At 35.8% G+C, this 13,820-nt stretch overlaps 1 protein-coding gene across 4 annotated transcripts in view; it reads left to right on the top strand.

Moving 5' to 3' along the window:
- Jmjd1c (jumonji domain containing 1C) overlaps nt 1-13,820 on the top strand; it is a 236,249-nt gene that overhangs the window by 75,312 nt on the left and 147,117 nt on the right. For all 4 annotated transcript variants that reach the window (XM_020169780.2, XM_020169783.2, XM_074078968.1 and 1 more), the window contains one exon: nt 10,269-10,433. Coding sequence is in view for 1 of the 4 variants with exons in the window: in XM_074078968.1 (XP_073935069.1) it covers nt 10,269-10,433 (165 nt within the window). In the remaining 3 variants the exon portion in view is untranslated. Of the gene's footprint in view, nt 1-10,268; nt 10,434-13,820 lie in introns of those variants that run through there.

The following is a 13,820-nucleotide window of genomic DNA, read 5'->3' as shown; positions in this document are numbered from 1 at the left end:
TACCAGGCAACTGTTTTACCACCGAGTTAAATCAACAACCCCAAAATTTGCTTTCTTTTTTCTTTTTTTTTTTCCAGTCCTGGGGATTGAACTCAGGGCCTCGCACATACTAGGTAAGCATTTTACTATTTCAGTTATACCCTCAGCCCTGGAAATTTTTTATTATAATGCCAACATATCCAGTATCTGGAAATAATGTATCAAGTTTTGATTTTCAGGTTGAGATTATTTTATTTTAAATATTCAGAAGGAAAACTGAGATTCCAAGAACATTTTTAAAAGAAAATACTAGAGCTTGTCATCTTATCAAGCATTTTATATGAAATGGTTACTGTAGACATTGGAGAATGACCTTAGTATGTTTCACTTATGATACATGTATTCAAGGATAAATAAAGGTGCTTACAAAGGGCTGTTGTAAAGCTAATATTAGATGTTGCATGCATGTATACTACATTTCACAAGTAATTATGACCCACGGGTAGGTTAGGGAGATCATTTGGACTTACTTAAGCCTCAGTTCTTTTGGTATTTGAGTTAAGTACAAACAAAACCATTCAAATTTCCTGAGCTGATAAGTTATCTTTCACATTTTAAGGAAAAGCTCTGTGTGTGTGTGTGTGTGTGTGTGTGTGTGTGTGTGTTAAACATAATGAACATAAACTGTAGAAAAGGGATCAAAATATGTAACATAACTTCGTTTATTTTCAGGGTCCTAGGTTTTAGACTTTCTACTTAATAGGGCTAGAAAACCCATTCTTGGAACTGTGTTAAAAATGTGAAGGTAAGGAGTGGGAATCTAACTCAGTGGTAACATGCTTGCTTACCATAAGTGAGGTTTGATTCCCAGCACTACATCACACAGTGAAAGTAATTTGTTGTACTGAAGTAATTTTTTTGTTTTACAAGCAAAGCAATAAATTTGTGTTTCTGCTTCTTTCTCCCTATCAAGGGTACTGTGGGTATAGTTTTTAAAATGAGGAATTGGTTGAATTTCTGTAGTTTCTTTATTCTTCACATCCCCTAGATTCTTCAAAGTTGTATTAGTTCCTTATTGGCCCAGAAAATGTAAACATGTTAGACACTGGGCTATGTAGTAGTGTCTTAGCTCAGCATTTATCTTCCAGACTCAAGTCATTTTATTTATTTATATTTTTGGCAGCACTGGGGTTTGAACTCAAAGACTCACACTTGATAGGCAGGCACTCTACCAGTTGAGCCAGCCTTTTTTTGTGTTTGGTATTTTCAAGATAGGGTATCACAGCTATTTGCCTGGGCTGGCTTCAAACCATGGTCCTCCTGATCTCTGCCTCCCAGGTAGCTAGGATTACAGTTGTGAGCCACCTAAACTAGTATATTAACAGTGTAGTTTCTAAAAACCTAAAGGTATCTTAGCTCAGATAAATTTCTCTATGTCCCTTGTAGTTAATCAGGAGTGATTACCCCATGGAAAGTGTATTGCAACTCTTTTCTTTAATCATTTACCAGTGTTACCTTGAGGCTCAGTCTGTTATTCTCTGACTTTTCTAATTCCTAAGTTACAATGGATTTTCAGTGTTGTACTCGATTTTCAGTGTTCATTGTAATGAAACTCATCTTGCCACATATGCTAAACAAACATAGCTAATCCACAAAGTTTGTCCATGGTTTATTAAAGAGCTTGGCACAGGAGTTTTATTCGGCAGAAATAATAAAGTCTTTGGACTCATTATTGTTTTATTCAGGAGTTTGAATGCAGAACAGGTCAAATACAAAGAATCGGGGGGAAAACTGGCTTAAGACACTTTATTAAACACCTGAAGTACACTGATGAATTAGTGATAACATGGTCACTAGGTTTAAAACAGTATGTAGCATATACTTAAGGAATTTAATATTATAGAAATGGAAAAATTATTCCAAATGACTTTTTCCTCATAGTAATTTTCCCTTAAAGTACCAAATCAACTTTCAGATTACCTGCTACAAAGTGGTTAGGAGTGTAAACTCTAGGTTCAGATACAAAGCTCCTTACATTTGTGGACTCTAGGGCAATAGTAGAAATGGAGACCCAAGAGACACTCTTTCCTCTTTATCCTAATCCCTGTTCCATCTAACACCTCAAAGAACCTCACATTCATGCAGGTTGACACCCCAGGATGTATACCCAAATTCTGTCCACAATTTTTTTTTGTGGTACTGGACTTGGGCTTGAACTCAGAGCCTACACTTTGAGCCACTCCACTAGCCTTTTTTTATGATGGTTTTTTCCAAGGTAGGGTCTCTTGAACTATCTGCCCAGGCTGGCTTTGAACCATAGTCCTCCTGATCATGACCTCCTGAATAGCTAGGATTACAGATGTGAGCCATCAGAGCCTGGCACACAATTTTCCCTTCTCTACCTTTAGTTGTATCTTAGTCCTTGCAGAGTATATACTGATGTTATTTTTTGCCATAGGAGGACAGTTTAGACTATAAATGTAAGAGATGTAGGAATGGAGCTTAGGTCAGTTTACATGTGCATTTCAGAAGTCTCAGTACCTAAGTATGGTGTAGACCAGAGGTTGGCAAAGTTATGCTTATAAAGTGCCAGATAGTAAATATTTTAGGATTTGTAAGCCACATGGTCTCTTACAACTCGGCACCTCTACTGGTATAGTGGGAAAGCATACATAGACCTCATGTAAATGAATGTGGATGGCTGTGTTCCCATAACATTTTATTTACAAACCTACTTGTAGTCTATACTTGGCCCCTGAGCCATTGCTTACCAACTCCTGGTCTCTAGACTTTTAAACTATAGGCTATAAATATAGGATGTACTCTAATTGAGCACATTTCCATAGCCAAAGAGACTTACGCTGTGGGGGAAAATACGGGTAAAGTAGGAATATAGGGCTCGGGGCATGGTTTAGGGAATGGAGTGCCTGCCTAGTAAACCTGAGGCCCTGAGTTCAATCTCCAGTACTGTCCCCATCTGAATTTTTTTTTTTTTTTTAAATCTTAAATGAGAGCTCTTATAGCTTTGGTCACTTTGATGGAAGAGCAGTGTGCCTTGCAAGTTAACTACTTCTCTGGACCTTGATTTTTCTAATCTGTAGGATGCAGATAATAGTATCTATCTAAAGGGATTGTTGCATGTAATAAATTAGTTTCTAATAAAGTACATATGTGCTGGGCTCCGGTGGCTCATGCTCGTAATCCTCGCTACTCAGGAGGCAGAGATCAGGAGGATCGTGGTTTGAAGCCAGCCCAGGCAAATAGTTCTTGAGATCCTATCTTGAAAAAACCCTTCACAAAAATAGGACTGGTGGAGTTGATCAATGTGAATGCCCTGAGTTCAAGTCCCAGTACCGTAAAAAAAAAAAAAAGAAAAACAAAGTACATATGTGAAACATTTTGAATAGTAACTACTATGTGTTATAGAAAATATTATATAATTATATTATAATATTATATATATTATATTATATAATTATATAAATATATATATAATATTTCAATGAGGGTTTTCAAAAATACATTTTTTCTTCATCTTAGGCATTTTGGATAAAAATTTAGACTTTTCCATACCATTCAATAAATATTATACATCAGTTGGAGATACACTAAATGTACACAAATATATTTCATTTCTGATGACTGCTATTAAGATGAAGTACATGGTGCTATAAAATATGGTAGAATTTGTTAACCTGGCATGTTACTTTTTCAGTTCAAAAAAGAGTATCTACTTAATATTGAATTATAATACAGTGATTCAACCTTAGGACCAGTTTTGTTCTGTAATTAGTTTTCTTCCTTGTAGGTAGCATTTTCATTATCTTCCAAATTAAATGCTTAATTAGCATACATTTGAACAGTTAGATCAAGGAATGGAAGTATGTTTTAATTTTACTAATTTACTACGCATGCCCAGTGCCAGGCACCTTAATGTTATTTACATTATTGCAGCAATACTTTAATTTCTGTGCTGTGGAAGGTAAATGGAGGGAATTAAAAGTACACAAGAGAAAAGTAATACCAGAATTTTTAGTAACGTTAACATAAAGAACAGAAATACTTGTTTTTTTAATTTTCATGTAAAATGTCAAAGAAGTAAGGTTTATCTGTGGCCATCTCTGAAAAGTTACTTAACTGGGACACCAGGTCTGTGAAGGAAAATATCACTGATGGTTTTGAGTTCTAGTTTTCTGGTGAACTAAGTCCCTGTTACAGTGGCTTCTGGAGCTCTCAGGAAATGAAAGGCTGAGTCTTTATAGACAAGAACATAGTATACTTTCAGTTTCAATACAGTGGAAGAAATGTCTTGTTTTGTATTTTGGAGGGATACTGGTGACTTACAAGTTTTATTAAGTCTTTAACCCAGGCAGAAAAAGAAATGCTTGTTTTCAACACGTCATAATATTCAGGAATGCTGTTAAAACAGGTGAAGTAAGTGGGTATGTTCATCATTTGCAGTATATCCTTAGCACTTTTTTTTTTTTAGCGTTACAGTAATTTTCGTGTAGCATTTGAAGATGCTAAATTGTGTTTTCATATGAAATCCACATTCTTTTTTTGGAATATCCTTTTTTTTTTTTTTTCTTGATAGTATGGAGGTTTGAATTTAGGGGCTTGGTGCTTGTGAGACAGTGCTCTGCCACTTGAGCCATGCCTCCAGACCTTTTTATTCTGGTTATATCTGAGATAGGTCTCACTTCTTTCCCAGCCTGACTTGGATTGCTATCCTCTTATTTTAAGCTTCTTGGTGTCTATGGGATGACAGGTACAGGCCACCACATCTAGCTTTTTTTCTCTCTTTGAGATGGGGGTCTTGAAAACTTTTTGTCCTGACTGACCTGGAACCAAAGACCTCTTGATCTCAGGCTCCCAAGTAGCTACAGAGTTACAGGTGTGAGCCACTGGTGCCTGGCTACTTTCTCTTGATGATGTACTTTCTCATAGTTCTCAGTTACTTTCATTTGCTTGTCTCCCTCCCTTCCTCTATCTCTACCCATTTCTCCCCCATAGAGTCTTGAGTCTTGCTGTGTTGCCTATGTTGACCTGTGTATGCCCCTACACTAGCTACAAATTTTTATGATTTCTCATGCTTTTATTCTTTCTCTTTATTCTCCTCTATTTCTCTCTATATGCTCTCCTTTTCCATGCTTTCCATGCTCCATATTTCATTTCATATAGCATAGACTTTATGGAGTTAAGTTGGAATATTCTCTGAATGTGCTTTATTCTCATGTCTTTAGGCATAGTATTCCCTTTTACTTGAAGAATTTTCTGTCTCCATCTGCAGAATCTTCTTTATTCCTTCAGATCATGTTTAAATATAATTTTCTTCATGCAGATTTCCCAAACCTTTTCAGGCTAATTTCCCCTTGAATACTATTGAAATAATACTCTGCATATATTTGTATTATCCCATGCATTACTTTGGTTTGTCATCATTGAATGTTTGTGTTCATACTAGGTTTTGAACATCTTAAAATTATATTTGTTTTTTTATTCAGCGTGTTATACTTATTGTGCCTATCATTATGGCTGACACATAGTAGACACTCAGTTTTTCAAGGATAGCAATCGTGTGTGATAAATGATTGCATCAAATAAATTAAGAAGAAGCCAGGGGATAGAGTGGCCCTGGAGACCTGCCTCTGGGTCCTCACCTCCTCTTCTAGTGCCTGGCTGGGCAAGGTGTCAGATATATGTCCTTCTTGCACACTCATCAATCCATCCAAGTCTCCACCCAGACCTTCAAGGTTTCTTTGCTTTTGCTTATTCACATCAAGGTCCCTGGCTTCTCCAGCCCCTCCCTAGCTTGAAAAGTGGGTTGAATGGGCCCTATTTAGATTCAGCAGGATGACACTGGCACTGGAAAGTGGTAAGGACACCTTCCCCCACACAGAGGTTGGCAAGAGCTCCCCTCATGCCCCACTCTGATGAGCAGAATCCTGACTGTCCAACTTTGTCCCCCACCCACTTCTGTCTCCAGCCCCACTGTCAAAATCAGCTTCGAGTGACTACATTAGTTTTTCTTGCTGTTGGAGAAGATGTTTGTTGACATTTCAGTTGTTAATGGTCTGGGCTTATTTTGGAAAAACAAATGATAACATAATATATCAGAATAGATACTGAATGTTATTATTTTATAACCACAGTATATAGCTTATTTGAATAATTATGTTTTCTATCACATATGTGAAACAAATGGTTACTAAGTTGATATATAATGTGTTTGTTATGTAGTTAGAATCCTAAGGATCAAGAAATGCCTCCCATGTAAGAATTTAAATATCCTCTCAAGTATTGATATTTGATAAAACAGGGAAGAGAATTTATGGATTTAGATTATTCTTGGATTTTTTTGGGGGGGTGCAGCTCTGGGGTTTGAACTCAGGGCCTCATACTTGCTAGACACATGCTCTGCCACTTCAGCTACTTCACTAGCTCTTTTGATTCTTAAATTAAAAATGTTTTCTATTGGGCTGGGAGTATGATTTAGTGATAGAGTGCTTGCCTAGCAAGACTTTACATTTAACTTCAGTTTTTCTTCCTTAGGTTTTTAGTTGCCTTTATAGTTTTGTTATATTTTCTTTTCTCAAGTATGTGAAGTACTCTTAGATTTTTAACAGGCTACCTGTATTTCTTTAGGACTCTGGTCTCTTTGTCCTTAACACATATAAAAGTTCTCTTCATTGACTCCATTTCCTTTTTTAATAGCATTCCCAGAATTTGTATTTCTGGAATACTTTTTCCTCCTTTTTTTGTGCAGGCAGTTTCTCACTTTCTCTTGTTTTAAAATGTCTAGTAGTTACTACATTGTCTTATGACACCTCCTTATTATTTAAAAAAATAAAACAAATAAACTACTGGGACATGGGGATGTAGTTAAGTCTAGAGTTCTTGCCTATATGAATGAGGCTCTGGGTTCTATCCGCAACAGTACACACACACAAACATGCACACTCATTCACTGATCTTTAGCCATTTGAATTTTTTTTTTTTTTTTTTTTTTGTAGTACTGGGGTTTTAACTTAGGGCCTACTCATTGAGCCACTCCGCCAGCCCTTGTTTGTGTTGGGTGTTTTGAGATATGGTCTCAAAAGTTACGTGCTTGGGCTGGCTTCAAACTGTGATCCTTCTGATCTCTGCCTTGTGAGAAACTAGGATTACAGGCATGAGCCACTGGTGCCCGGCTTCCATTTGAGTTTGAGGATTGAACTCAGGGCCTTGAGCCATACTCCAGTCCTTTTGATTTTTAGATTGTTTTTCTGGTAGTCTGCTTTTGTCTGGGCCAGTTTTGGACTGCAGTTCTCCTGTCTCTGCCTCCTGAGTAGCTGGGGTTACAGACATGTACCACCATGCCTGACTTGTTTTTGACATAGGGTCTTGCAAACTTTTCCTGGGCTGTCCTTGAAAAATCTGTCCTCCTGTTTCTGCCTTCTGAGTAGCTGGGATTATAGGTGTGTACTGCCACACCTTGCCATTGAAACTTTTTAGTTTGTTCAGTGTTAACTACCAGCAATACTTTAGTTTTCTTTTCTGTCAGACATTTTCTGGCACATTGTAAATAATATATATATTAAAAGAGGTCTTGCTATTTGGTCCAGGCTGACTGAGAACTCTTGGGATCAAGCAGTCCTCCTTCCTCTGGAGTATTTGGGACTATGGCACATGCTACTGTGTTCATTTAAACACTCAGATTTTAAGTGTTGCTGTCATTACTATCATCCTTACAAGCTGAGTATTTGTATCTTCCCCCAAAATTTTACTTATTGAAACCCTAGCCCCCAGTATAGAAAACAAACTTGGTCTCTTGTATTTTGCTATTTGTAATCTTCATTTGACCCTTTTTCTTACCCTCCTCTCCCAGTCTAACTTGCAGACTCAGTATGAAAAATATTAAGTCCTTTTTAAATGTGTGGTCTGTCAACTTTAAGCCATAAAAGAGTGAGCTATGCAGATACATCCCTCTATTCAGTTTGTTCAGTAATTCATCCTACTCTCTATGTAACAACTTGTAAAATCTAAGGTTACTATGTCTTTTAGGCCTCTTAAGGGTCTTTTTAATGTTTTCATTTACTCCATCATTTACAAGCAGATTGTAATGGGCAAGTAATTTCTCCAAACCTCAGTGTTCACATTTGATTTTTGTAGTACTGGGGACTGAACCCAGAGTCTCACGCATGCTGGGCAGGTGCTTTACTACTTGAACTACACCCCAGTCCTAGGGTGCACATTTGAAAAAGTTGATAATAACAGTATCTCCCTTTCAGGGTGGAGGTAAATGGCCAAATTACTTCATATATGTATTGGGTTCATTATAGACACTATTCAGGTGTTAGCTGTTTTGTCGTCGCTACTTTTATTACTATTACCATATAATACTAGTAATGTTAGCAGAAATCAGTGTGGTGATCAAATAGCATAACGCAAGTGCTTGGCATAAAGTATGTACTTCTGAATGTTAGCTGTTTTTGCTCTTATTACCATTATTAGTAATACTAGTATTCTGTGGTGTACCTTGTAATGCCTCTTGGAAGATGAAAGGGTATCCCCGTGATCCTCTGACTTCTTCAGGATTTTTAAAAACTAGACATAACATGCCTTAATATATATTGTATATTTTAACTTTCTATGATTTTCGTTCTGATAATATTCTTTCCTTGTTTGAATATGTACTGGACTCCCTTTTAGAATTGTTCTTAAGAGCTGGGCACCAGTGGCTCATGCCTGTATTTCTACCTATTCAGAAGGCACAGAGGTCAGGAAGATCATGGTTCAAAGCCCAGCCTGGGCAATAGTTTGAGAGACCCTATCTCGAAAAGACCATCAGAACAAAGGACTGGTAGAGTAGCTCAAGGTGTAGGCCCTGAGTTCAAACACCAGTTCCACAAAAAAATAAAAATAAAAAGAATTGTTCTTAAGATTTAAGCTCTGTGGTGGTTTAGATTGCATTTTCTAATCAGTGACACATTTAACTGTAGAGAATTTATTAAAACTTGATTTATTAAAAATTGAATTTTATTACATTGACTAGCAAGACCATGTCTCAAGAGCAAAGACAGAATGGTTAAAAGGGCAAATTCTGTGTAACATATTTACCACAATGAAATATTTCTTGAAAGCTGAATTATAATTGTAATCTAGATAGATATTGTAATGATGAGAATAGCAAATAAACTTCCTTGTTACCTTCAGAGGGCTTTTCTAACTAATGCTTGGGAGACAGAAGACTGAGTTCTGGTTTCCTATTTAAATATACATAATTCTTGTTCTGTGGTCTCCATAAAAAGTACCTTCTTGTCAGGCACTGGTGGCTCACACCAGTAATCCTAGCAGAGATCAGGAGGGTTGTGGTTCAAAGCTAGCCCCAAGCAAATAGTGAACAAATAGTTTGCTGAGACCCTATCTTGAAAATACGCAGTACAAAACAGGGCTGGTGCAGTGGTTCAACTGGCAGAATGCCTGCCTAGCAAGTAGGAGACCCTGAGTTCAAACCCCAGTACTGAAGAGAGAGAGAGAGAGAGAGAGAGAGACTGCCTTCCTTATCTAATGGAAAAGATCAAGGGAGCCTTGGAGCAAAAATTCAGGTTTTTAACCTACCTCCTTCCCTTGCTTTATATAAAGTAGAATTTTAGAGGCCAAGGTCAGAATGAATGTTTCATAAGCTCCAAAACTGACCATTCTTCATTTACCTTTTATTTTCATCTGAGGTTTTTGTTTTGTTTTGTAGAGCTTATTCACTTCTTTGGTTCAGTGTATTTTTGGATTTTTTTTTTTTTTTTGGTGACTGTTATGCATAGAATTAGTTTCTTGATTTTTATCCTAGCAAGTTACTGATATATAAGATACTACACATTTTTATACTGATTTTGTATCCTACAAGTTCATCAGTTCTGACAGTCTTTACATTTTCTATGTATAAAATCATGTCATCTGCCCCTTATTTTTTTCTTTTGCTGTATTTCTTTGGTTAAGACTTCCAATAATACCATGTTGTATAAGAATGATGAAAATGGACATCCTTGTCTTGTTTTTGATCTCAGAGGAAATGATTTCATTTTTCCCCACATTGGTATGGATCAATCTGTTCTGAAAAGTACCCTTTAAATTGCTTTTCATAATAAATAGTGTTTTGTCGCCTTATCATAGAAATAAGTAGGGGTAATTAGTTAAATAGTTTGAAGAGAAATGTTAATTTGAATAATGAAGTTCTTATTCAACTTTATGGGCTATATTTTTAAATATTATCACTGTATATTACTAATGGAATTTCATTTTCTTTCTTATAGGTATATGTGGAATTTGATGATCTTGAATGGGATAAACGAGAGTGGGTTAAAGTTTATGAAGATTTTTCAACTTTCTTGGTGGAATACCACTTAGTTTGGGCTAAAAGGAATGACCCCAGCCAGACTCAGGGATCAAAGAGCAAACAAATTCAGTGGCCTGCTCTGGTAAGATCTATTCATGTTTCATTAAATATTGTCAGTTATTTGTTTTAAAAGAATAAGAATTGAATACAGGGCAGGTTTAAGTGGTAGAGCACTTGCCTAGCAAGCATGGCTCCCTGAGATCAAACCTCAGTACTGCTGGAAAAAAAAAATCAGTATTAGATTTATCTGACTGATTATAGATTAATGTTCCTGAAGGGTCTGTAATATCTTGCAGAAATTTCAAAATACTGTGTTCATTTTGTTAAACAACTCTGTATGTCTCTTTGTCAGTATATTATATTTCAGCATATTTAGTCCACAGATAGCCTATTCAGTCCAGTTAGGAGAAACCATAAATTAGATGAAAGGCTGCTGAGAGTTAATCTGTTTAGTATGCAGTGTGGAACAACTTTGCTGAATGAAACTTTGAGAGTGGAAGATGGATACTTTTTCTAGAGGATTCAATATTACATGACTTTTCTTGGTTTGTTAATCAGCCAATGATTGTAGGGGATGTTAAATGTATATATTCGGGTTGTAGGTACAATGAATTCATACATTAAGAAAATGTATTAGATTTTAATTTACATTAAAATATTAATGTAATTACATTGAAACATTAATGTAATTAATGCAATATTGTTAACTGATATTAACAATAATACTGATTAATATAGTAATAAATATTGAATTATTGTAATAAATTCCTCAGTGGCTTGAAGTGTTATCATAAAATGAACGTACTCACTACAGAAAATTATTGCATTCTGTTAGAAAAAGATCCACATGTGTTTAACAATGTGTTTAACACATGTGTAAACATGTGTTTACAATTGTTATCTGTTTTCTGGCAAAATGCCTTGCAGGTAATGAGTATGCAATAGTTTTTTAATGAAATAATCTTCTTATATTCATGTAAAAGCAATACTTTATAGCCATTAAACTATTATTCCAGATATTTGTTATAACTAATGTGTCAGGATAGTATTTGCAGATTTTTAAAATTGGTCAGACACAGAATGTCTTGTCTGTAATCCTAGTTACTTGGGGTGTGTAGATCAGGAGGATTGAAGTTTAAGGCAAGCCCAAGCAAAATAATTAGTGAGACACTACTCTCCGCCCCACCCCCAAAATCTCAACCAACAAGCTGGGCATGGTAGTGCCTTCCAGTGGTCCCAGCTATTTGGAAGGCTGGCCCCAGGGAAAAACATGAACCCCAACCTTAGACATAACTGAAAAAAGGTTGGGGGTGTGGCTCAAGTGGTAGAGCTTAGTAAGCACCAGGCCCTGAGTTCAAACCCCAGTACGTCAAAAAAAATTTTTTTAATGTAATTTACTTACAAAGGATAGTTTGCACTTGCTGTTATTTATAATACATGTAAATTTTCTGTTTTAGCTAGTAAACTCTTAAGCTTTTCTGTATATAAGATAGCAATTTAATTTGTCTGCTTCTCTGACTATTCCTTTTAAATTATTTATCTCTTCAGACTTCCATTTTTAAAGATAGGGGTAGGGATGTAACTCAGTGGTAAAGACCAAACCTAGCATTTAGGAGTTCCTGTGTTCAGTTCCAAAAACTATAAAAATTAAACATTAAATAAGTAAGTAAATAAATAAATAATTGATAAGACAAGGAATGAGAAGATGAAGTAAATTAAATCAATAGCTTTTTTGGGGGGCAGCATTGGATTTGAACTCAGGGTATCATGCTTACTAGACAGGTGCTCTACCACTTAAGATATTCTGCCAGCCCCTTTTTGTGTTGAATGTTTTGGAGATAGGGTCTCACAAAGAATTTGCCCAGGTTGACTTCAAACTGCGATCCTCCTGATCTTTGCCTCCCAAGTAGCTCGGATTATAGATAAGAGCCACCGGCACACATGCTTTTGAAAAAGAAAATACATTATTGAAAATTGAAAAGTAAAAATGATATCCATGAATAAGTATAATTTTTTTCCTGTTTTTTTTTTTTTTTTTTGGCAGCATGGGGTTTGAACTCCCTGTCTCACCCTTGGTAGGTGCTCTTACCACTTGAGGCACTCTGCCAGCCCTTCCCTTTTTCTTTTATTTGCATTTATTTTTTGCTGAATTTATTCCTGTGCCATGTTTTTATTTTTTCAGTTATTTGGGGGATAGTAGGTGTTCTTTTCTTCTGTGTAACTTCCTCTTCTGAATTAGGAGCAGTTTGTTTCTTTTTAAAAGTAAGGACTATCTCAGTGTGGCAGGGGGAGCTCACTATGGGCTAATCTGATCATGAGCTCTCTAAGTATGATGGCATCTTGGGTCTTTGTTCACCTGGATATAGTCAATAACCAGAGAATCTATATCTAAACCCTTCAGTTCAGTACTACTGAATTCTTAAGGAGGTGCAGCAAAAAATTCAGTACTCTCCTTGGGCCACTTACTCTTTGTTCCATAAAATTGTTGGACCTGGCCACACCTACCAACTCCACAGTTGTAACACTAGAATGGCACACATTGGTTTATTGAAGTGACATCTTTCAGGTAATTGGTATATTCAGATAGTGTACTCTTGATGGCATGGGTAGTTTCTCAGGTTTTCTTTTAAAGTGATCTTGAAGATTTGATCCTTATTTGCATGATTTTGTGGGCTTTTCTAGGTCAAGAGAGTAATAAGTTATTTTCATACTGCTTACAGGAAGAGGAAGCATAAGCTATAGTTTTGATAGAAAATTTGGAAAGCAAAATAGAAAATAATTTTGTCCATAATAGATTTGAAAATATTTGTGGGATAAATATATTGTTGTTAATGTAAAAAATTTAAATCATGTCTAACAAGCTTTTTATTTTGTTTCAGACCTTAATCCTAAAATTGGCTAAAACTTCTGAATGGTTATGTTTATAAATGTAAATTTCATATGAAAAGTTTCAAAAGTAGTAGTATCAATGATCCCAAAATGCAGGCTGATAGAATGTCTCAAGTGGTAAGAGTGCCTGCCTAGCAAGTGTGAGGCCCTGAGTTCAAGTCCCACTACCACCACCCCCAAACAAAACAAAACAAAACAAAAACCCAAAATACGTATCTTAGTAATAAAGAATAAGCAGAACTTCAGAAATATTTGCCCTTTCTTAGAGGGAATAAAAATCAAGGTGAAATTCTGGTTTGTATTAATACATCATTTTTAGTAAAAATTTCTACTTGGAAATACTGTTTAATAATCATCTCGTCACAGTTTTAGAAAGTTGTTGCTTTTGTAAAGCCAGTTAAACCTTTTAACCTCAAAGCTAGTTAAACAATTACCAATAAAAAAAAAAATCCAACTTACTTTCACTTTTGCAAAAATGTGTGTACCTTATGAAGAAAATTGGAAAGTATTAAGTTGATGTAAAGTAGAACATCACCATTTTAATCCTAAAAATAGTTAGCTTATTTCTTTTGCACAGTAT

Source organism: Castor canadensis, chromosome 7, assembly GCF_047511655.1.
Source record: "Castor canadensis chromosome 7, mCasCan1.hap1v2, whole genome shotgun sequence".
In the NCBI taxonomy this organism is placed as follows: domain Eukaryota; kingdom Metazoa; phylum Chordata; class Mammalia; order Rodentia; family Castoridae; genus Castor; species Castor canadensis.
This window is presented reverse-complemented; position numbering and strand designations above follow the sequence as displayed.